Source organism: Dermacentor variabilis, chromosome 3 (assembly GCF_050947875.1).
Source record: "Dermacentor variabilis isolate Ectoservices chromosome 3, ASM5094787v1, whole genome shotgun sequence".
In the NCBI taxonomy this organism is placed as follows: domain Eukaryota; kingdom Metazoa; phylum Arthropoda; class Arachnida; order Ixodida; family Ixodidae; genus Dermacentor; species Dermacentor variabilis.
The window spans coordinates 83,810,732-83,835,569 of record NC_134570.1 but is presented as its reverse complement, the minus strand read 5'-3'; the positions used below and the strand labels follow the sequence as shown (position 1 = coordinate 83,835,569).

The 24,838-nt window shown below is 47.0% G+C and overlaps 1 protein-coding gene across 1 annotated transcript in view; it reads right to left on the bottom strand.

The window, feature by feature from the left end:
• LOC142575987 (uncharacterized) overlaps positions 1-24,838 on the bottom strand; it is a 195,090-nt gene that overhangs the window by 131,347 nt on the left and 38,905 nt on the right. The window contains exons 4-5 of the mRNA XM_075685854.1: positions 4,896-4,960; positions 3,373-3,406 (exon numbers count right to left, since the gene is read on the bottom strand). Coding sequence (XP_075541969.1) covers positions 3,373-3,406; positions 4,896-4,960 — 99 coding nt within the window. The remainder of the gene's footprint in view (positions 1-3,372; positions 3,407-4,895; positions 4,961-24,838) is intronic.

The following is a 24,838-nucleotide window of genomic DNA, read 5'->3' as shown; positions in this document are numbered from 1 at the left end:
TCCACCGCCAAGCCTGCATGTGGCCTCCGAAGTGCATCGGACACCGCTGCGTCCGAACACTGAGAAACGTGTGATGTGGCAACCGGCTTCTCTCTCGCGCTTCTTCGTGGACACGCTTCGCCTAGTACCATTGCCGAGATGTCTGTGCGTGACCTCCGAGACAAGAAGCATGGTTTGCCGGTGGCTGTGAACGCTGACAATTGTTCCCTCACTTGCCGCACACTCAGTGGCACATACTCAATGACCAAAGTTCGCGCAAGCTTTCTTGAAGAGCGGCACACAGTGTATTCATGGCGCATCTCACTGAATTGTTGGTCTGAGAGGCCTGGCAAGAGGGTTGGCGTCAAAGGCGTTCGATGAAAATCGGCACATAACCAGTGGGTTTTCGAAAAACCATGTTAATTCGTCGGCTGGCTGTACTTGAGGAACCCATTTGACGTGCGACCGATTCCGCTAAGCATCAGTGAAATTTAAGGGATCTTTTTGCGCTTTAGCGCAACACAATCCCAATGGCACATTCGTAGTTACCGAAGTTGGCGTCAAAGACGTTCTATTAATAGCTGCATACATCAATTGGCACATACCCAGTTATCCATGTTGGCATTAAAGACAATCATTAAGCAACGAAACAGATTGAGTGGCGCATACCTAGTACTCTAAGTCGGTGTCGCAGTGTTTTATCGTAGATACCCAGTCCCGCATCTACAGTAACCCGCATTGATGTGAAAGAGGGTCGGTTAAGAGCGGCAAGTACATCTAATACACTTTGCCACATACTCAGAGACAAAAGAAAGTCCGACGTTTGGTTTTGAATCGTGTTACCTCAGCACAATAGCGTTCGGGAAACTCTCGTCATTAACCAGCCAATTGCAACGGTAAATAGTGGTGACGCCTGCTGCGGAATACTTGTTCAGGGTTTCGCGTTCCTCTGGAGCCGTGGTTTTCCCAGCGAAAGCCACTACCAAGAGTTTCAGGACGTATACCCCAACGGTAATGACGGCTGCGGAATTTGCAGCTCTTCGCACTGCACTTGGTCTCGTCAGCCAACAACAACCTCGAAGATGGTCAGTATTCGGCGATTCGAAGGCAACACTGCAGTTTTTGCTGAAGCCCTGCGGCGTGGGGCACACGAACAACTGGTATTCGAGTTTAGAGAATTAATCCCTACCTTGACTGCGAAAGGACACCACGTGACATTTCTGTGGCTTCCAAGTCGCTTCGACGTCATAGGGAACGAGCATGCCGATAACGCTGTGCAGTCGGCTCTTCAAGGCGACGAAGAGGGCTGATACCGTTATCAAGGACGGATGTCGCTAAAATACTTCGAATGCTCACCCGTAGTATCACGTTCTCTTTGTGGAACGCAGCAAGTTTTCGAAACAACTGGCTGCACAACTTATACTCCTCTCTACGCCTTTGCATTCCAACTGGAATCTGCCATCGCGAAGCTACCGTGCCTTGTCGAATATTGCTATGAGTGGCCTTCACTTAGTATTTTGCATTGCGAATCGGATGGGCAGACGCTGCGTGGGATGACCGTGTAGCGAGGAGACTCTTCAACACCTTCTCTGTGACTATCCTCGTTACAGTTTACAAAGACAATCGCTCCCAATCGCGAGAGCGTGCTTTGGCCAAAGACCTCTAAGCGAGGAACTTATTTTAGAATGCCGATATTACGGGTCATCGCAGCGTAGGGCGACGACGGTACTGTTGCAGTTTTTACGGGCAACAGAATTGGACAAGCGGCTGCAGCTTGAACAGATGTCTGTAGTGCTGCGAGTGCTACTGTGCTGCGCGGTGACAATATGCAGTGAAAGTGACCGACTGTAATTGTATGTCTATGCTCCTTCCTTTTATCTCTACTTTGCTATCACTTGACCTCACCCTCACCTCTCCCCCTATCGTAGGGTAGCAAACCGGCTCTTCCGATCTGGTTAACCTCCCTGCCTTTTCCCTTTCTTCTGTCTCTTTCTCTTTCTACAGGGATTCAGTTGGATTTAAGCGGGAGTATACTACTCGTGCAATACCCTTGGTGCACGCAAGCTGAGGAGCAATGAAAGTACTCAACGGGGTGGAAGCGAATGAGTTCATTTCAGTAGGTCTTCAACATAGGTATGGCGCAGTGACCAACCCACTATACCTCCCCTCCGAGGAATCGCACATCAGTGATGGTCTGGAAGAGGTTGTACACGATCTTAAGTTCCTTCTGGACAGATTGTGTGTTCACGGGCTTGATGAAACTGCCTTTGATTTGGCACAAGCGGAAGAGGAATGGTGCTGATGCCACTGCGAAAAAATAAATCTGGAGGCAATTCATTACGTGGCTGGGATGCTGACCAAGCGCATCGCGCCTGGCCAGGAGAATCGGTCAACATCAGCCCAAGACGGCTGATGCAAAGAATGGCAATGAATCAGGGTCAAAAGTATGGTTAGCAAGACACCTAAAATCATCCGAATCTCAGCCAAAACACCACTGCAGGTCAACGAAGCTTCAAGAGGCCTTCTAAACAATCGGCCTTCTCGGATTCATCCCGGTCTGATCGTCCTCGTTTCTATAATGCCTTGACCAACTCGTATTCGTCTTCTTCCTTGACGCAATGCATACTGCTGGTTCTTCTCCTGCGTAACTATTCTTCCCGAGCGCTATGCCTGCGATCTATGATAACTATAGCAGACGTAGACCAAGGAAAGGCTTCAGTCTCTGAACATACACAATTCCGCGCCCTCAAAGGCCCTTATGCGAAGCAGACTCACGGGATTCCACCAGTGGGTTCAGAGGAGACGTTAGGTTTACGCCTCGTTATCGCCCCTCGTATCTGGAAACGACTAAGGCTGGCAGTGAAGACCTAAAGAGGAGCGAGTCGGGAGAACGAGGTGCAAGATCGCCACAAGCATCTCGATGCTGCTTCTAGCGCTGCTGGTCTTCCAAAGTATCTGTGCATGAGAGCTTTCGCCACTGTTTCACGTGTACAGCAGGATGGAGCAAGGGAGTGCCCTCCGTTGTGTCAGGACGATATATAATTAAGGTTAGTGAAACAGTCGCGCTCGTAAAGAACGAAAAATAAGGGAAATCGCATGTTGGTCTATAGGGTGGTACTATAAACTGACGTCGCTGAAGACACAACATGGTGACAAATGCTCTGGCCAGATACGACTAGAAACAATAAGCTGTTCGTATATTTTAATTAGGGTATACCAGTCTATATGTATTACTTCGTCGCAATTCGTGAAATACCCTGCATATCTAAAACTATGCGTTCACTCACGTTGTATAACATTATGCATAAATATTTATAGCAACAATGCCATATTGATTCAGCAGGGATCCCTGCCGAACAGAAATAATAATAATAAATGTTCCGCATATCTCACCTTTCCGGTACATGTCGTAGTGCTGACCACACGCCTAGAAAACAAAGATATATTCAAATAGGCAGCGGTAACATTTCAGAATAATATCAGCTGTAATGTCTCGACATCGCCACAGTTTGTTGGTAGTGGGCGTCATTGTAAAAACAAACATTTATAGTGCTGTATTGACGTTATTGGGATGCTTAAATCCTGTGAATATTATCCTGTGTCTTAAACCCAATGTTTTTGAACGAACTATGTGGCGCAAATTTCGATGTTTCCCTTACATGATTCACAATTAAGGAAGCTGTTTTCAAGATAATGCAGAAAATAATTGATCTGTCGTGCCTTTAGGCTTTCCTGAAAGAAGAATCAGCTCTCTTACTGCGGTTAGAGCATGAACGATTAGTGCAAAGCTGCTTGGAGCGCACAGCATAGTCACATTGATAGCTCATAAATTGGCACTGCTCTGATTGGAGACGGAGTTGCTGGGCCTTATACTCAATACTAAGAATTTTCAAATTTTTCTGCAACATTCTACATGTGATTTTCTGTGCTCTTCGTTACGCCGATACAATTGCCTCTCATTAAAATAGATTGTCTCGCGTTCCTTTTAGCCTTTCCCAGTTAGGCCCAATTTCATTGTGAAAGAGTACGGCACTCACGTTGATACCTCTTCCGAGGACCTCTAAGTGTTCTAACCAAGTTCCCGACATTGCCCTCTAATGTGTGGTAATAATGACAGCGCATTTTGATTAGAAGGGGAGTCACGCTGAGTTAATGTTTCTTTTTTGGATGGGATTTCTCAAGGCATGGTAAAATATGGCGTTCTTTTGTTAGAGAAACGCGATTTCCTCGCATTATTCGTTAAAATAGCGCGAAGCTGTGCTTAGGATATTCCACCTGCCGTTGCCCTAGTATTGTAGTACCATTCCTTCGTTGTGTATATCAAACAAATGTTTTTCATTGCGTATACTCTCCCAAGATAATGTCCCATAATGTGCTTTGCTGTTCGTTCAAGTTATTTAGCCACTATCCGCAAAACTCACAGGAAAACTATAATTAGGTGGCGGGAAACGCAGGACTAAAGCCGCTCTTTTTGCTTCTCCCTATTTCTTAGATGTTAAAAACAACTGCCCAATTGAATCTGCTACTTTGTTTTCACAGCCAATGGAGGCACTAGCGAACGTTATTCATTGATACATGTCGCCACAAGGATTCCGGAGAGGTTGGAAGATTCTGTGCAATGGCGTCAGAATCACATTGCAAGATTTGTTGGCATAGCAATAGTGCCATGCGTTATTTGTATCAATCTACTTTTATGCAGTATTTGCTACCCACATAGAGTAATATCACTAGCAGCAAATTAAAGTTTCACGAAGCCGTCTATATTCAGAGAGCGCAAAGCAATCATCAGTAGACCTGTACTCAATATGTTAGAAAATTTTGTTCATGCGACAAACCGCCTCTAGGCACATACGTGTTTTCCCGCAAATCTGGGAGTTAGTTAATCGAAACAAGTAACTTTTAGCAATTGTACTCACATGAGCATGACAGTGACTGCAAATAAAGCAATGCAAGTGGTCTTGGTTGATGGCGTCATCATTTCCTATAAAATACAGTACTCCACGTTTTGAATGGTGCGTATGGATCAAATGTCAATACTTTCATACATGCACAAAAGTCAACATGTGCCTCAGGGAGAAACGAATATATCTGAGCGCTAGGTTTTTTTGCAGGTGGCAAAAAACATGATAAACTAGCAGGTGGGAGAAAAACAAGATTTGCTTGGAAGTCTGTTTTCGTCTGACAGAATGTGTTTATATTTCTAAATGATATAAGAATCGACAATAACAACCGCAATGGGGAAAAGAGCATGGAGCTATACATCATCTAGCGAAGCATGTGGCGCAAGCCATGCAACAGTTGTACCGCGTGTTTTTCATAGATTGCTAGACTAGCGCTGGCATTCCTAAATTGAAGTTTACACTTACGAACGCCACTGAAATTCTTGATTTAGACTTAAAGTGACGTCGAATATCTTTTCCTTAGCACTGTAAAAAGACAGTTTTTCGAAGTATTGAGAAAGAATTTTTGTTTCATGCACTATCATTGTTACAACAACAGCCTTTATAGAACAAGAAATATATACAAATGTACTAAATGTTATGTTGACACAGAAACAAACGTAGAAAAAGACATCAGTGGTATACAATATGGTTGGATTTGTAGTGCCCCGAACTCATGCGTTAATATTGTAGCGTTCTCTCTAATACGCTGGACTTTCGCACCAAGTACAAAATATTCAAAACATAATAATGCACAAGTGCGCAAGCCATACACATGTGCGCGCATATGGCGCCCGTGTGAGTCTATTTATGTTATTTTGTCCTTTTTATTTTGAACAGCGAAGGAAACTAAGCTCAGAGAAAGTAAAATATTGTAGAGATCCCACTCATGACATTATGCGAAGCATTGTGCAGGCAACTGGCTAAGCAGCATTATTAGGTTTCCGCAAAGCGTTACCATGTTGACCAATGTGCTTGTGTAAATCCATTATTTGTGTGCGTGGCGCGCGCGCGTTGAGCAAGAAATAACGGGAGGGTGCGGGTGTCTTACGGCAGCCGCAGAACGACGACGACGACGATAACTACATTCCATGATTTGTACAAAGGATCGAATCATGTGAAGGAGCGACATGGAGGTGCAAGATGGGGAAGAAGCACAGAAACATAAACACTCACGAACGGCAGCAAGTAGAGTCACTTGTATCACACGAAGGGGTCACTTTGTGCTGAAACCGTAGCACAACCCACGTACTACGTGTCTTGTCAGAGCTATTCAGATCAGTGGCGTGGTGAAGCTGGTCGGCTTGGCCGAGTCATGTTTACGCTGCCATAGTTGAATTAGATACAGCGTTGTATTGAGAGAGAGAGAGAGAGAGAGGAAAAAGGGGAGGAAAGAGAAGGAGGTTAGCCATTGTAAGTACTAGCTGGCTACCCTGTGGTGGGGAAAGGTGTAAAGAAAACAAAAGGTGAAAGAAGAAAAAAAATTTAGAAAGAATTCGCAACATTACGCGATGCTACGCCCTACAACAATCAAAGACGGTCGCACATTCACAAGCCCTTAAAACCTTGAGCAAAGCCCTTAAGACATTGAATGCCTAGTCCCGTCTGGTGCAGTGTCCTAGAACTTTTTTTTTCTTTGAAGGTGCAATTGTCCAGTTTTTCGAGTGCGGTCGAGAGCACTTTTATTGACACATTTTAACGGGGACAGTAACGGGCAGCAGGAAAGAAGAGGCCTCATTATTTCATTGTGCGGCCTGGTAACGGCAAGAAAAGCGATGAAAGTCTATTACGAGCTGCGTGAAGAACGAGTAGTCAGCGCGTTGCTGTTCGCCGTTCCGAAATCAACACTCGTGGGCAACTTGCTTCCGAATTGAGGTTTGCACGAACGTAACCACCGTGCTGTGTTCTACTGCCGAAATGCCAGGACTTCTCAGGCTTGCCAGTGGCTGAAGCACAAGTAGGCTTCGAGAATCGAAGGCGGGAGTAGGATTACGATGCTGGAATGACGATGCAGCAATCATCACGACTTCACGAACACGAGCATATAGCCATCGATTTGAGTTAGTAGACAACTGCTTGTGCGCTGGCTGGGCAAAAGTTCTTGTCGCGGCAACTATGTCGTTCGGTGGACGTATGACGACAATGACGTACGCCATTCTCGTTAACGTACACAGCCATGACATGATATGCATGGCGAGAATAACGTACGTCATTCTCGTCATGCATGTCGTGGCATTCGCGGGAATCATAGCATGGCTTCACATTCAGACATATGCCATGATCTGCACCCATGGTATTCATGCCAGTCATGTTGTGACATGCATGTTAGGACATGACACGCGAATCCATGAAGCATTCATATAAAGGATTGCATGCCATGTCTTGCACTAAAATAAGGCCATGGTATTTCATTTAGGATATTGACGTCGTGACGTGCATGTGATGACATTCATGCCACTCACGTCAGGTTCCTTCTTTAATAACCAGTGTGTCAGGATGTATATGACAAAAACAAAGTGCCATGATAAGCATTACATCAATGACATGACATGCATTTTATGGCGTGATTGTCATGAATGACATAAATGACAAGTAGATGGCGTAGGGATCATATCTCTAGGTGGATATATACAAGGACATGAGTGGCGAGTGATGCGTCCATAATATAAGAATGACATTGTAAGGCACACTAATGCATATGTTGTCATATGTCATTCATGTAATGACATTTATATCACATCATTCATGTCGGATCGTGCGCACATCTTATTCATATCCAGATACCATAGTGAGTTAAAAAAACAACGAAAGCCTCGTGTCATTCATACCCTTTATGCGTTGACATACGTGGCATGACAAGTATGTGACGTCATTAAATATCATACATGTGCATGCATGTCATGTGATTCATGTCATAGCGCACATGACATGTTGTGTAATTAATAACACGCATGTCACTCATGTCAATACATTTATCTAGTGTCATGTCATGCATGTCAGGTCCTGCATGCATGTCATTCATCTAAATTATGTCACGTCATTTATGCTAATGCATATCATTTATGTTATGTATGCATGCATATGTCAAGTCCCCCAGGCCTATTTTCATAGATACCCGGTTGTAGAAACGGCCACGGCCACATCAAGACGGAGGAGGCTAGATAGATAGATAGATAGATAGATAGATAGATAGATAGATAGATAGATAGATAGATAGATAGATAGATAGATAGATAGATAGATAGATAGATAGATAGATAGATAGATAGATAGATAGATAGATAGATAGATAGATTGAAGGTAAACAGGAATGCTTCGCATTTATCAATTGTCGTTTCATCAATTTTTTATTCATGATTCACCATTTATTGCTGGTAGTGTCCGATGTGATGGTTAGAATGGAACTGTTGATATGTTTCATGCAATGAAAAATATGAAAGGCGGCACAAACGCAATGACACATACTCAGTAACCAAAATTGACTTAAGTACGTTTATTGAATAACAGCTTATATCAAGCGGCCAATAGCCCGTTACCGAATTCGGCATCATACAGGCTCGTACAAGAGCGGCAAGTTCCTATTGACACATAACCACTAACCAAAGTTAGTGTCAAAGAGGCTCAGCAAAGAGCAGCACATACCTTGTGTCACCTACAGTGACCTAAGTTGATGTCAAAGGGGTTTATTATTATTATTATTATTATTATTATTATTATTATTATTATTATTATTATTATTATTATTATTATTATTATTATTATTATTATTATTATTATTATTATTATTTATACCCAGCATCACATACCTGGTTCCCTGAGCACAACAGCCTGATGCTCCATGCATTTGACATTGGACGACCAACGACCTAAGTTGACGAGAAAGGGGTTACGCGTGTACTGAAACGCGTATACTGAAAGCCAGGGAAGGCCTGTCAAGGATGATAACAGAAGCAGAATTAGGAGAATGGGCACTAGGCAATATCTTCTATTTTGAAGAACGTCATGACCCATTTCAAACTCGAGACATGCACGTTAGGATGACAGCGATTTGAACTGTCCGCCCAGGCGTCGATGGCGAGCTGCAGCTGGTGCTGCTCTCTGCAGAGCGGTCTGCTGAGCCGGACGCTGCCTCTTTGCAGCTGCGCGCGAAGCTCTGTCATCGCTTCTTCCACAGTGGTCCGTATCTTGCGAGGTGGTGTCATAACGTACAGCGAAGAGCAAACACAGCTATCCATACTACGCGGCGTACCTGTCACATCTCTTGACCCGTGGCACGATATGGTGCTGTTCATTACGTCGATGATTTTATATTGGCGTCTCCATCAAAACGTGGTGGAGACAAATTGTTCCCTAGCCTGCTTGAATTAAACAGGTTAAGCAAGATGCAGGATACGACTGCTGCATGTCCGAACACTTGGTGGCACATAACGCAACTGCAATGTAAAATTTGCACGTATCGACGATACGCGGCACGCACGTCATATCTAGTGACAAATAGCACGAAATGATGATGATGATGATAATTTAATGCCATTCTCTTTGAAACAGGACTGTGACAAATAATCATGCAGCCAGCTTGATTTTATCAGTTCTGCTATTGACACGTGAAGTTGTTTATCTTTTACGGGTGAGTGCGTTTCACCGCTTAACAAGTGTTACCTCTTGGCGCCAGACGCGCCTGCATGTCCAGGAAGTTTCTGGAATGTTATCGATGGCTCTATCCGCTGTCTATAGTCGCCGAGCCTTGTCCAATCCGGTTGCATGTATGCGCGACGCAAATCGTGTGGAGCTTTCTGGAACGCACGCGGGCACCAGCGATTGCTCTGGAACGTTCGATGACTCGTGTACTAAAGCTGACGCGCTTGGTCCGCTGATCATATTTTCGGCGATCACCGATTGTGTTCGGCGCTATCATCGTTCATTGAGTGTGGCCTGTTTTTGAGAGCACAAGATCGCCCAATAAAACGCTAGTTTCGTCATTCCCAGTTTGCCTGCTTTCTTCACCGTCTCTACTGCGTGGCATCTGGTAGAGGTGCCAGTGCTTTCTTGTACAGAACGGCTCCGAAAAGCCGTGAGCGAAGCCAGACCAACAAAGACAACATCATCGTCTCCAAAGGCCAGCGAGCTAACGGCGGATTGCAAGGACTACGCCCGGAGCACGGAATTTCACCTGAGAAGACGACAAAGTGCACGGCCATGCCAGCCGCTACAATCACAGCCCCAGTGTTGCCAACACCGATCGTGCAGCAGCAGCCCAGGGAGCCACTGACGTTCTGCAGTTCAACATTCGAATGCCCCGAAAGCTGGCTGAAGACGTATGAGATGGACGCTATGTTTAACATCTGGAACAGCCCCCGCAGGGGCGTCTGCTTCAGCAGGCGTTTGGTGTGTTGCGCCACCACGTACCCGAGCACACGAGGGTTGGACCCTCCCGCGTGTAGCCGGGCGCGGCTTAGCCGTGTCTGGGGAAAAGGGGATCCTGGAGGTTGAGCCGATGCCGGGTGTTTGGACCTTTAAGGCCCCCCGGCGGAGGCAACACGCCTCTTCGGCCTCGGCTTCACATAGATGGCACATCCAGGCTGACCCACCTGGAGGAAATCGGCAGTCACCTTTTCCTGTCCTTCTCTTCAATCTTCGTCTTTCTCTCTCACTTTCAATCTTTCCTGTCTTCTCTTCGCTTCTTATTACTTCCAGACTTCCAGGTGGCGAGGGTTAACCTGGTGTAGTTATCCAACCTTGGGTATCGTATATTAGGTTATAGCGGCGATGCATGGCTGGCGTCTGCAGGTATTTTCCCGACCTTGTAGCGTCCCCTTGTTGGGCTCGGTGGTGGGTGGCCACCATCGCCGCCGAATTTCCAAACTTTGTATGGCAAACGCTTTTCCCGCACTGCCTGATCGCTCCCTGAAGAGGGGGCGCACCGATGAACCTTTCAGCTTTTTTATGCAACCAAAACAGTCATTTCCGAAATACCACGTTGTTCACAGTCAACACGAAACTAAGACAGTCCGAATGATATCACCTTTTCTTGTAGCCAAATCCCTCACAGAAGCAATAGGCCCAGGTTTTAAAGTAACAAAGATGGGAAGCGGTGATCTTCTTCTTCTTCTTCTTCTTCTCGAGAGAGATAAAACTTTGTTATGTCCTTGATGGGGTGCAGGGGTGGCAGGGGTCGGGAGACTAACCCCCAATCCCCCCTTCCTCAGACGGCGGCGCGGCCAGTCCTTGCTTTCTGGCGGCGTCTTCGGCCATCCGGACGGCCCAGAGCTGCTCCTCGAAGTTCGCGACAAGCCACAGTACGACACACTTTCGAAACTTGTAGCGTTCGGGGACATTCCCGTCTCAGTAGGCCCACACAGGACGATGAATACAGTGCGCGAGGTCATCTCGGAAGGTGACCTTCTCAAACTTAGTGAAAGTGAATTACTAGAAGGATGGCAGGAACAGAACGTTGTCAAGGTGCAAAGGATTAAAATAAGACGAGAGGACAAAGAAATACCAACTAGGCACATTATCATAACTTTTGGAACCAGCATTCTTCCTGAATCAATCGAGACCGGTTACTGCAAGCTACGTGTCAGACCATACATTCCAAACCCGCGTCGATGTTTTAAGTGTCAGCGTTTCGGGCACGGGTCACAAACCTGCAGAGGGCGTGCGACTTGTGCCAAGTGTAGCTCCATCGAACACTCTTCTGACGTTTGCAGTTCAGCAACCCACTGCGCCAACTGTGAAGGAGACCACCCTGCTTACTCGAGATCCTGCCCTTCGTGGAAAAGGAAAAACAAATAATAGAACTCAAAGTGAAACTAAATCTGACTTTCCCAGAGGCACGCAAGTGTTTCTTTTCCAACAATCAGAACAGTCCTTCCTACACCGATGTGGCGCGCCGGGGGGCGGCGCCACATCATTCGGCGCCCGCCCAAGTCACTCGGAGAGTGACGGCGGTCACGCCATCCGCCCCCCTGACTGGGACAGCCAGCGCTGTTCCGTCGCCCGCAAATGAGGGCCAGCAGACATCCGGGCCTGTAGTACCCAGGGCCACTGCTCGAGCAGATCGGCCCACCACTCCCGCGAAAGTGCCTGCTCCATGGGCAGTATCCACCGCCTCAGACCAGGTGATGGATACAAGCACAAATCCGGCGTCTCAGACGCCCAAGAATCGGCGCAGCTCACTCGAGCGCGCTGGGAAGAAAGAGAGAGCTCGTATCAAGGGGCCTGAAAAGGTCTCGTGAGCTTATATAATCTATATTTCTTAGACACACAGGACAAAACACATACATTATGGATAGACAGATAATACAATGGAACGTCAGGGGTTTACTCCACAACCTAGACGACATCAAGGAACTCTTAAATAAGTGCAATCCAAGGGTGCTGTGTGTCCAAGAAACGAATCTTAATCCTTCACACACGAACTTTCTCCCACAGTATGCCATTTACCGAAAAGACCGCAACGACGCCCTTACCTCGTCTGGCGGTGTGGCAATAATTGTAATAATAATAATATTTGGGGTTTTACGTTGCGAAAACCACTTTCTGATTATGAGGCACGCCGTCGTGGAGGACTCCGGAAATTTTGACGACCTGGGGTTCTTTAACGTGCCCATAAATCTAAGCACACGGGTGTTTTCGCATTTCGCCCCCATCGAAATGCGGCCGCCGTGGCCGGGATTCAATCCCGCGACCTCGTGCTCAGCAGCCCAACACCATAGCCGCTGAGCAACCACGGCGGGTGCAATAATTGTAGATAAGGGTGTTGCTTGCCGGCAATTACCGCTTAAAACACACCTAGAGGCAGTTGCAGTCCGTGCGATACTGTGTGATAAACTGGTAACAATTTCCTCGCTATACATCCCCCCGAACTACCATCTTTTAAAAACGGAATTCCAAAGCCCTATGAACTACAGGTGCATGCTTACTAAATAATAAAGAGCCTACATTCTATAGCGTGGCAAACAAAACATTTTCATCGATCGATTTAAGTATTGCATCTGGTACACTCGTACCGTATCTAGAGTGGAACGTGCTTAAAAATCCATATGGCAGCGACCATTTTCCAATTGTAATAAAATCAACAAAACGTGATGAATGCTCTCCATGCGTCTCCCACTGGAAAATTGAGTCAACCGACTGGAAGCGTTACAAAGAACTCACCCGCATGACTTGGGAAGACATCTCTGCACTTTCTATTGATGACGCCGTGGCATATCTGACAGCATTTATTGTTGATGCGGCGTCACTATGCATCCCTGAATCAAGTAGATCGCCCTTCAAACGACGTGTTCCCTGGTGGAATGCGGAGTGCAAAGAAGCTCGTAAGAATCAAAATAAGGCGTGGAGTCACCTTCGCGAATCTCCAACTGCCGAGAATCTGATCAATTTCAAGAAAGTAAAGTCACTAGGCAGAAGAACACGCCGCCGGGCCAAACGGGAAAGTTGGCAGAAATACATTAGTAGCATCAATTCATATACAGACGAGCGGAAAGCCTGGAATAGGGTCAACAGAATAAAAGGCCGCGAAACTCATCCTCAACCTTTGGTAAACACCCAAGGAGACACTATTGAGGACCAGGCTGATTCGCTAGGAGCACATTTTCAGTACATCTCGAGTTCATCTCGAGTTTCAGTACATTACTCAGATACATTTCTAAGATACCAGCGACAAGCGGAACGGCAGCCTCTGAATCTGAAAGGAAATAAAAGTGAACCTTACAACCGGCCATTTAACATGGTGGAATTTCAGGCTGCGCTGAACTGTTGAAATAAATCAGCTCCCGGGGGCGATCGAATAGTTTATGAGATGATCGAATACCTACACGCCGAAACACATAAAAGCCTGCTATCACTTTATAATTCCATATTCTCCGCCAGTTATATTCCATCTGCCTGGAAGCAAGCAGTCGTAATTCCTATTCTCAAAGAGGGCAAGGATCCAACTTCGGTCAGCAGCTACAGGCCTATAGCCCTGACAAGCTGCCTATGCAAACTCTTTGAGAAAATGGTAAACAGACGCCTAATTCATTATCTTGAAAGCAACACACTACTAGACCTCTTGCAGTGTGGTTTTAGGGAGGGTAGATGTACGACAGATCACCTTGTCCGCATGGAGGCGAATATCCGAGATGCCTTCGTGCACAAGCAGTTTTTATTAGCGGTATTTTTAGACATGGAAAAGGCATACGACACAGCCTGGCGTTTTGGAATTCTTCGTGATCTGGCTGGTATGGGTGTCAGAGGCAATCTGTTGAACCTGATCCAAAGCTACCTCTCTAATCGTACGTTCCGTGTGAGGGTTGGTCAAGTGTTGTCTCGTCAATTTACACAGGAAACAGGTGTGCCACAAGGTGGTGTGCTGAGCTACACGCTATTCATCGTAAAAATGAATTCCCTCTATAGCGTCATACCACGAACAATGTTTTATTCAGTGTATGTGGATGACGTACAGATAGGATTTAAATCACGCAACATTTCTATCTGTGAGCGACATGTACAGCTTGGCCTAAACAAAACATCTAAGTGGGCTGACGAGAATGGATTCAAGTTAAACCCCGAAAAGAGCACGTGCCTTCTATTCTCTAAAAAGAGAGGTATATTACTTGACCCTGCTATCCATCTTAATGGACAACGGCTATCTGTCAGCCACGAACATAAATTTTTAGGAATCATCTTAGACTCGAAACTAACATTTGTCCCTCACCTTAGGTATCTGAGAGCGAGATCTCTGAAGACAATGAATTTACTAAAGCTCTTGTCCCGCACATCTTGGGGAAGTGACAGGAGATGCCTTTTGAGCCTCTACAAAAGCCTTATACGGTCCCGCCTCGACTATGGAGCAATATTATATAGCTCTGCTGCGCCTAATGCTTTAAAGATGCTAGATCCATACACCACTTGGGTATACGCCTGGCTACAGGCGCTTTTAGGACAAGTCCCGTAGAAAGCCTGTATGTGGAGATTAATGAATGGTCATTACATCTCCAAAGGACATATTTAACTTTTTCCTATGCTCTCAAGGTCAAATCAGACGTGCACCATCCATGTCACTGATCTATTCATGAAGTGTCTACAGCCAGATTATTTCGTAACCGCCCAGCTTTTAGACCTCCGCTGAGTGTTCGTTTGACAACACTGGCAGAAGAAACAGGCGTCTTAGTCCCAGAGAATGTCCTAATGGCACCCACTCGCCTGCTTCCACCATGGGAATCGCAGACCATTGAATGCGACGTCTCTTTTGTAGAAATATCTAAGAGGGCACCAGAAGCACATATACAATTCCATTTTCGTGAACTTCAGGAGAAGTACTCCTGTACAGAATATTATACAGACGCTTCTAAGTCCTCTAAAGGAGTTTCCTACGCAGCTCTGGGACCTTCATTTTCAGTATCCGGAGCACTAAATCCACACACAGGTATATTTACAGCTGAAGCCTACGCTATACTCTCGGCTGTTCAAAACATAAGCCTCACAAAACTTGCTAGGGCTATTGTATTTACAGACTCAAGAAGTGTAGTCAGAGCCCTACTTAGACAAAGAAAATATAAAAACTCAGTTTTTAGTGAGCTGTACAGCCTGTTGTGCTCCCTATATATGTGCAATCGAGTGATTGTGATATGCTGGGTACCTGGTCACAAAGGTATAAAAGGCAACGAAGCTGCTGACGAAAGCGCGGGGTCAGTAACTTTTAGCGATGCAGATTCAAATATCCCCATCCCTGCCACAGACCTAAAGCCTTTTCTACACAGTAAATTTCGGAATCATTGGCAAGGCGAATGGGATAAACAAGCAATGAATAAGCTTCACATTATAAAACCAAAACTGGGGAACGGGATAAATGGGAAAATAGCAAGGTACAAGGAGGTACTTCTTTGCCGATTAAGGATAGGCCACACATACGGCACCCACTCTCATCTCTTGACTGGGGGCGATCCTCCAACTTGTGTTAAGTGCGGCAATACTCTCACTGTCCTGCATGCTCTTATCCAGTGCCTTGAAATAGAAACAGAGAGGAAAAAGTATTTCCCTGCTACATATCGCGAGAATTTACCCCTTCACCCTGCATTTTTTCTTAGCGATGAACCTCTTTTCAGTCTGCAAACAGTCTTAGAGTTTTTAGCCGAAACGGACACCCTGAAAATCATCTGGCCAGGCAACCTTTAAGCACACGACTAACAGCCCTGCATTCAAGGGCTCTCTTGAAGCTCTGGTATCAGTGCTATGGTTTTAATGCATCATCTTTTAACGAAAGCACACTGCCATAGCCCACATCACATCCTAGTCACCGTCATTATTTTACCACCTATATATTCCACTCCACTTACAGCGTAAGTTTTTTAGGCCCTTTTACAGCCATATCACATCTACCATGATGAGTTCATTGTGCATGTCATCCACAATACATCGTCAACATTACCACATGTCATGGCGCTCTTTGGTCAAACCTGGCCCTTGCGCCATAAAACACCACACATCATCAACAGCTGGAACAGCGACGACAAGCTGCGACATGTCTATTTCGCACTGGAAGACGCCGCCAGGACGTGGTTCGAGAAACGAGAAGCCACCTTAACGACATGTGATCTGTTCCGAAGCGGCTTCCTGATGACATTTGCCAGCGTCGTACGCGAAGAGCGAACCCAAGCTCTACTAGAAACCCGAGTGCAGCTGCCCTGAGACCGTCGCATCTTTACTGAGGAGATGGGCCACCTATTCCGCCACGCCGACCCGGAAATGTCCGAGGAGAAGAAAGTTCGCCTACTCATGCGTGGTGTGAAGAAGCAACATTTAGTCGGAATGATACGAAGCCCACCAAAGACCATTGACGAGTTTCTTCGCGAGGTCACCACCATCGAGAGCACAGTGGAAATGCGGAGCAGGCAATTCAGCCGCCACACAAACTCAAGAAACTACGCCGCAGTCCAATCACTGGCCACTGACGATAAGCGTGACACACTTCAGAGCGGTCGGGCGGGAGGTTCTCCAGAAGCTGTTTCCTTCATCACAGCCTCAAGTGGCTTCAATAGCCAAAGTTGAACGCGAGGAGCTCCAACAAATGATCGGAGTACCTCAATCGCCGCAGCCTCAGCTGGAAGCGATGACCTACGCTACCATAGCCCGCCGTCACGTTCCCCCTCCGCGCCACGCCAGGGCACTGTAACGACTCAGTTCCGCCATCCGCCACCGCCGCCAGCTCGCCCCCCGTCGCCCAGCGCAGCCACCCGATGAAGTCGGATATTTGGCGCGCCCCTCACCACCGCTCACTCTGCTACCACTGCGTGGAAGCCGTACATGTCTACCGCCGATGCCCATACCACAAGATGGGAATGGGACTATGATGGTTCGCCGTCAAAGCTCCGCGCCCGCAGAAAGGTGAACGCCCTCGCGCTATTGCGGCTACCTCGCCACTACTCAGTGGAGCCCTCAACAACTGCCTCATTCACCTGCACCGCGCCGGTACCTGTCGCCTCAGCACCGTCCATATACTGGTCTAGCCCGGGCTGGTCCGTCAGCCCACCATCAGCCCATATCATGAAAATTAAGAGCACCAACCTATGGAGGTGCGGTTGCTGTTAGTTGAATTGACGAACATCCTCCGCCGCCGACGAAGACGCCGAAGAAACTATCTCGACGACATAACAACGACACACCGCCATCCCGACGAAGCCTGGAAGCAAAGAATGCCCCGGCGAAAGACCTGATGACGCGACGTACCACCCACACGTCAAAACGACGCAGCCGTGATCCGAGGCCAAACCTAACTACAACGCCAGCAAAGTAAAACCGACCTCGACGTGCTTCTCGACGGCCACGCAGGCACCGTCTTAGTGGACAAAGGAACCGAGTACTCCGTGATCAGTGGACCCCTTGGCACCCAGATGAAGATAATTAGGACTTAATATAAAGGCCCTCAAATCCGGACAGCACAACTAATAAGGATGACAGCAATCGGCACGGCAAGAATTACAGTTTATGACCGGACCTACCCTGCCACCTTCGTTATCCTCCAACAGTGTTCACGAGACGTCGTTTCGGCATGGACTTCCTGAACCAACACCGGGCAATCATCGGCCTGAAGTCTAAATCGATAAAGCTGTCGGAAGATCAAGCGATACCGCGGTAGAGCTATCGTACTCATCCCGCCTTGAGTGTGCTTGACGACCACGTGAGCATCCCGCCTCACTCCAGCATTGTTATTTCTGTCAGCACCGAAGCAGCTAGCCGCAGACGTGGAAGGCATCATCGAGGGCGACTAATGTCTATTGCTCAACCGTGAAATTTGCGTCGCAACAGGGATCGCTAGACTGCACGGAGAATGCACGAAGTGAAAGTGATGCTTAAAAACTTCAGCCAGGAGCTCAAGCTCATCAACAAGGGCACGACGATCGCAACCATTGAGGAAGTTGAGGAAACCAGCAATGCGTTTGTCCTCTTGGGTTCTGCTGCGACTAACCCAACGACCAGTGTTATCGGACCAGACTTCGACATACATCCAAGTCTCCCCCTGTCTAAAGAGCAACAGCTCAGAAGCCTTCTCCGACGATACAAATATCGCTTTTCGATGTCCTCGAGGATTCGACAAACACCAGTTACCAAACATCGTATAATAACCAAACAGTGCGCCGGACGCGCCTGCATGTATCGGAAGTTTCTGGAATGTTATCGATGGTTCTATCCGCTGTCCGTTGTCGCCGAACTTTGTGCAATCTGGTTAATTGTATGCGCGACGTGAATACTGTGGAGCATTCTGGTAGACACGCGGTCACAAGCGATAGTTCTGGAATGTTCGATGGCTCACGCACAAAAGCGGACACGCATTCCCCGCTGATCATGTTTTCGACGATCGCCAACTGTGTTCGGCGCTATCGACGTACATTGAGCGTAGCCTGTTCTTGGGGGCGCAAGTTTGCCCTATAAAACGCTAGTTTCGCCATTCCCAATTTCGCTCCTTTCTTCACCGTCACTACTAGGTAACACTGTACATATTTTTCATTGTAGGATTTTTGTATACATCTCCTTAACTCTTTCCATACCTCGCCTATTGGGCATCGTTATTCCGCTAATGATGGTTTGGAACGCCTCTTTTGAGACCTTCCTCACGGACCCATTGCGCTATCGGACCTAAGGACGAGAACTATATTTTTGTTTTCAAAGCGGCTCCATTTTACCCCGCCAGGCGTAAATTTTTGAACGCACTCCGAAGTTTTCTGATGGTCAAAGTGAAAAGCACAAAATGATCGCCTCCCAGAGCGGCGCGCGCCCTTCGAAACAGCGCAGATCTTCCGATTCCGCTGCGTCTGGCGCTCACTTTATCTATGGATCGAGCTCGCAGCAAATCTGAGGATGCTGGCTTTTAGTCGGACTTCGACTCTCAGAGCGACGACGACGCTAACCAGCTTGGAACATCTTCTGCCGCAAACCAGCACGCCAAACTACAGTGCTTGCATTTAAATGTTTGTAGTAAATACGTGTTAAAGTAAAGAAAATGTTTTTTTTTTGGGGGGGGGGACATAGTGCCGATTAGACGGCAATACATTTTGTATCTCTTCTAATTCTTGTTACATGTTTTTCTTAGCAGATACAAGCATGTCTTTACAACTGTTATTCAGTTCTATCGCAGAATCATGATTCTGGCAATTCATATCTTTTTATGACATACATGTCGTTAATAAAGTTTTATGCGTGAAACGTTCATTCATTCTGCTTTTCTATGTTCGACATAAAATATTGAGTGCACTAATTGCTCCAGAAAAAAACGTGTGGTGTAACTACAAAAAATTCCCATTTACTCCATTGTAGGGAAAGAGCGAATAATCCTTTTTTCTCCCTCATAACTTTTCCATATACCTTGTAACTGCTACATGGCGTGCCACCTGGTATAATAATATGTAACTGCAACCCAAAGTATGAACGTAAGGACGCAACGCGGCGCCCATCTCGGATCGCGTGACAAGTGGCATGCTGCGATGATAATGAATATTTATTAGCTTTCCTTTGGAACAAAGTGTTTACAGTCACCTAGCAGGCTTGATTTAATCAAGTATGTCACACATATTTGATTGCAATAGCAATTATATGGACACTCGAGGCTCATTTTTGCGATCGCCGTGAGGTTCCGTAGAAAATGCAAGGTCGCAAAAATGGTCGCCGGGCGCCGTGTGCTGTATGTGAGAGTGGAAGCGTGCAAGGGCGAGCCAGAGATCGCGCCTCTATCTCGTGCACGCAAGGGAAGAATGTGGGGAGGAAGCGCGCCTTCTTCCGTCGCGCGCCGCCCTCAGGGGAGTGAGTAGCTAGGAGAGCGCGTTCAAATCCGGGCGGCCATAGTAACAATAATGGGATGTATGACGACGACCGTATGCCCACAACCGGATCGCGCAGCTGGAATGATGACAATGGTACGGCAAGAGATGCATGATAACGACTGTCTGATGGCGGCGCAATAGCTAATCACGGTAGCCTTTGGGGGCGCTCGCCGTGCCTGTCGTTGTAACGCAGTTAACGAAACGCAGCTCGGTCTTTCGACGCAGTCAGTTTCGCGCATACATAATCTTACTGGGATAAGTTCGTGAAGCTGTCTCTGACCTCCAACATGAGTGTAATTAATTTCGTTTGGTGTAATGTTGAGGCACGCTCGCCGCGCCTGGCGTTGTGACACAGCGAAAAGCAGCTCGGCTATGGTGGCATAGTTTCCCCTGTAGTGAATTTCGGGGACGAATTTGTGACGCTTTTGATGGCCACACAACAACATATGCCTTCTTTCGGTACTCAAGCATCTCGAAAACGTGACGAGCAATTGTCAAAAGTGATAACGCGGGAGTGTGTTCCTTACGAAAGAAGCAACCCTCGCCAAGAAAACTAGGATGACGGCATGAGCCCGCTTACACTCTTAAAAAAAATTACACCATTTGGGGCTTATCTTGTCCCACAACGATAATAGTCATCTGCCTTGCTCGCGTTTCCTTGCTTTACCGCTGCGAGCCCGGCACTTCCCAGTCACGAACGGCATGCGTCTAACAGGGTGACGCAGCATTCTCGACAGGAATGTAGTGAGCACCGTGTTTTCAAGCAAGGAAACATGAGCAAGGCAGATGACGATTATTGTTGTGGGACAAATATGCACCCCAAAGGGTGAAACCGTTTTAGGAGTGTAGCCTCCGGGTGACGCCCCTGTCGCGGAGACCAGTTACCCGTTACGAGACTCAGCGGTGACACAGGCTAGAGAGCGGCCCTGTGTGTGGCACCAGACTCCGAGGCCATGACTCGCGAAGTCTGCAAATTGTTGTACCATTGCGTACATTGCGTATACATTGTTGGCACGACAAAAAGCTGTGAATTTTGGGCTGGTACTCGACACTCAAAGAAACTTGTCGACAAAACCGCATAAACACGCTACTAACTGGAAATACGCAGCTATCCCGAAGCGGCAAAACAAGTGCGCCGTTACTAGCAGACCATCCGTCCTTGCACAGAACACAATAAACAACCCTAAAATATGCAAATAAGTATACATGCACAAACACGAAACAATTTTTAATGTCTCACCTCGACTAACACAATGGGCAAAGCTGTGCGCCCTGGAGTGAACGCGCAAACTTAGAGGACCAGCGATGAGGGCGAAAGCGAGCGGTGAGGAGACCAGGAGAAGGAGAGGCTGGACGAGGAGGAATGTCCCCACCTTCAGTTTTATTCAGTGGGCTTACTGCGCCCAGGTTTGCAATCACTTGGTGTTCACGCTTCACTGTATTATCTAGCCGAGTCGTTCCCTTCTCTAGACACTTCCCATCTCGTTGTTGGACGCGCTCCACGTGGGGCTCAGTAAGGCTCGGCCAGCTAAAATTGCACAGGGTGCAGCATAGCGTTCGGCATAGTCAACGTGGCTGGCGCCGTTTGGCATGCTTTGGTGGGGCTAGCTAGGGCGCGGAATATATTCCATAAAGGTGGATATAGCTCGGTGTTTCTAGTGTACAGTCGCGTTCACAAATTTGGAGACCATGCGAGCCCGTGGCCGTGTGCATGCGTGCTCCGTCTGGCGGATTGGTGCCTGCTGTCGGGAATATCGCAGTGCGCATGCGCGTCCATTGTAACTAATTTCGTTACTTTTTGTGGTACCCTTCAAGCGCAGTGTGCGCGCCTGGCGCTGTGACAAGCTTAGCGAAAAGCGGCTCGGCCGTGGTGTGCAGTTAATTTTCGCGCTTTTATGCACCGACAAGTTCATGGCGCTTCCTCTGACGCCCAACGTTGTTCAAAATTATTTTAGGCACTTTTTTAGTTACTTATGAGGCACGCTCGCCGCGCCTTTCGTGACGCAGCGAAGAGCAGCTCCGTGTGGTGACAGTTAGTTTGGCGCGTACTGAATCGTACTAAAACAAGTTTGTGACAATTTTTATGGCCCTGCAACAATTTAAGTCTTCTTTCGGTGATCACGCTTGTCGAAAACGCGACGAGCAATTGCCAAGAGTAATAACACGGCAGTGTGTTGCTTGCGCTGGCATAACACGCAAAAGAAAACGCCAAAGAGCTCAAACGCCAGGAACTATAGTAACTCTAAATTGCTGTCTTCTAAACGACTGAAGACAGGCTTTGCACCCAGGCATTTGTCTTGAGTGCGAGTAGAAGGAATTCTGCGAGCGTCCAGCATGGTCTGGTTGAGAGCCTGTGTTGTGGCCACGTATGTGTATTCGTATATAGCGTATTATCACGTCGGTTGTAGCGATTTTCTGGAAATACGCACTAGCCCGTGTATTCGTGCTAGTAAGGTGCAGTAAATAAGGCCCAGGAAGAGGGGAATGCTTGGTAATAGAATGTTTTCGTGGTATGTACGATATTGTTTGGGATGAGTCAGGTATTTTCTACACCGTGTACGTAAAGGTGAAGTGCTTTCGTTTGTAATGCCACCCATTCACCACTTTCTCCCGCTTCGTCTCTACACGCATTATTCTTGCATGTTAATACCAAAATGACATGTGCTGGTAATTTAATTATTGCAGCTGACGTCGTGTGGTAAAGCATCCTGCAGCAACTACTGCTGCTTACCTGGTGACACAACGTTGGATATATATATATATATATATATATATATATATAATAAACACTTCCTTATTTCACAATGCGTCTTGTGGCTTTATGAAACTGCACGTGGCACAGATTCGATGGAGGCTTGTCAAGATTGTTCGCAATCAATTTTACTCAAACGATTTCGCACGAATACCGCACGCAGTCGAGCTGTAGAAGCAAAAAAAAAAAAAAAAAAACGCCGCAGCCGTGGCCCAACTAGCAAACGCCGCCCAGCTAGCATTCAAAACGGGCGCGCACGCAACCGAAACCGGAAATTTGGTTCAGGTATTCACGCCGGCGGCTTGGTGCGCTGCAGTCAATTGGGCCGCTGATGAGCGACAGATCAGCAGAGGAGCTGTTCATCGTAGAACAACTATGGCAGGAGCCGATCTGCTACAAGATAATCGTCGGCGGGACATGCGACCACCGCGCTACAGTCAGTGCCGCCATTCAGAGGCGCTCGTTTTGCACTGTACGCATAGAGAAAGAGATTCAACAAGAACGGACACTCCCATAAAGCCAACCGACCGAACTGACTGTAACGCACCAAGAAGGGATTAACTCCTTCCGGTTTCGCGTATGGGTGCGCGCGTTTTGAACGCTAGCCATGGCATGCGCTACGCCGGCTGCGCCACTGCTTTTTCTTGCTTCGGCTGCTCAATCGCGCGCAGTGTTAAACGATTACGAATTCAGTTAAAACAATTTGGAACAATCTTTTCAAGTTTCATCGAATCTGTGCCACGTGCAATTTCATAAAGTAGATGCAAGGCACTTAGTAAATGAGGAAATGTTTATTTCGCCCTATATAAATGGTCGTTCCGGGCTTTTTCTACATTCATCCAGCGTTGTCGCACCAGGTAAGCAGCGGTAGTTCTCGTACGAAACTCCACCGGACGATATAAGCTGAAAAAAAAGTAAATTACAAGCATGTGCAATTTTGGTATTTATACCTTATAGAATTAGTGCGCGTAAAGAGGAAACGTGCGAAAGTGGCGAACAGGCGACATTACAAAAAAAAGCAATTGACTTTTACATACATGGTGATAGTACGCTACATACCGAGGTGGCCACGGCACCCTCAGCCAGACAATTGCTAGACGCTCGCAGAATGCCTTCTACGCGCACTAAGAGAAATGCGTAGGTGCAAATCATGTTTTCAGTCGTTCAGAAGACAGCATTTTCGAGTCCTTGGGTTTTGAGCTCCTCGGCGCCATCTTTTGCTTGTTCTGCCAAGGCAAGCAACGCAGTCTTGTGCTATCACTCCTGGCAATCGTTCGCCGCGTCTTCGGCAAGCATGAGTACCTAAATATGGCATATGCTGCGGGGCCATAGAAAGCGTCCCAAATGTGTTTAAGATTCCCAGTACACGCCAAACTACACTCTACACTCGTAAGCAAAATTATACCTTTTGCCAGGCAACAATAAGCATCTGACGTGTCCGCATTTCCTTTCTTTAACGCGGCGAGCCCGGTACTTCCAAATCACGAACGGTTTGCCCGATATCAGCATGACAGAGCATCCTCGACAGGAAAGTAGCGAGCGCAGCGCTTTCAAGGAAGTAAACGCAAGCAAGACAAATGACGATTATCTTTGTGTGGCAGATATACACCCCGAAGGGTGTAATTTGCTTACATTCTGTTTACACCTTTCGGTGTATATATTTGCCACACAATAATAATCCTCTGTCTTGCCCGCATTCCCTTCATTGAAAACGCTGTGCTCGTTACTTTCCGGTCGAGAATTCTCTGTCATGCTAATAAACCGCATGCCATTGGTGACTTGGAAGTGCCGGGCTCGCAGCGTTAAAGAAAGGAAATGCGGGCAAGCCAATGACGATTATTTGTGTGTAGCAAATATACAACCCAAAG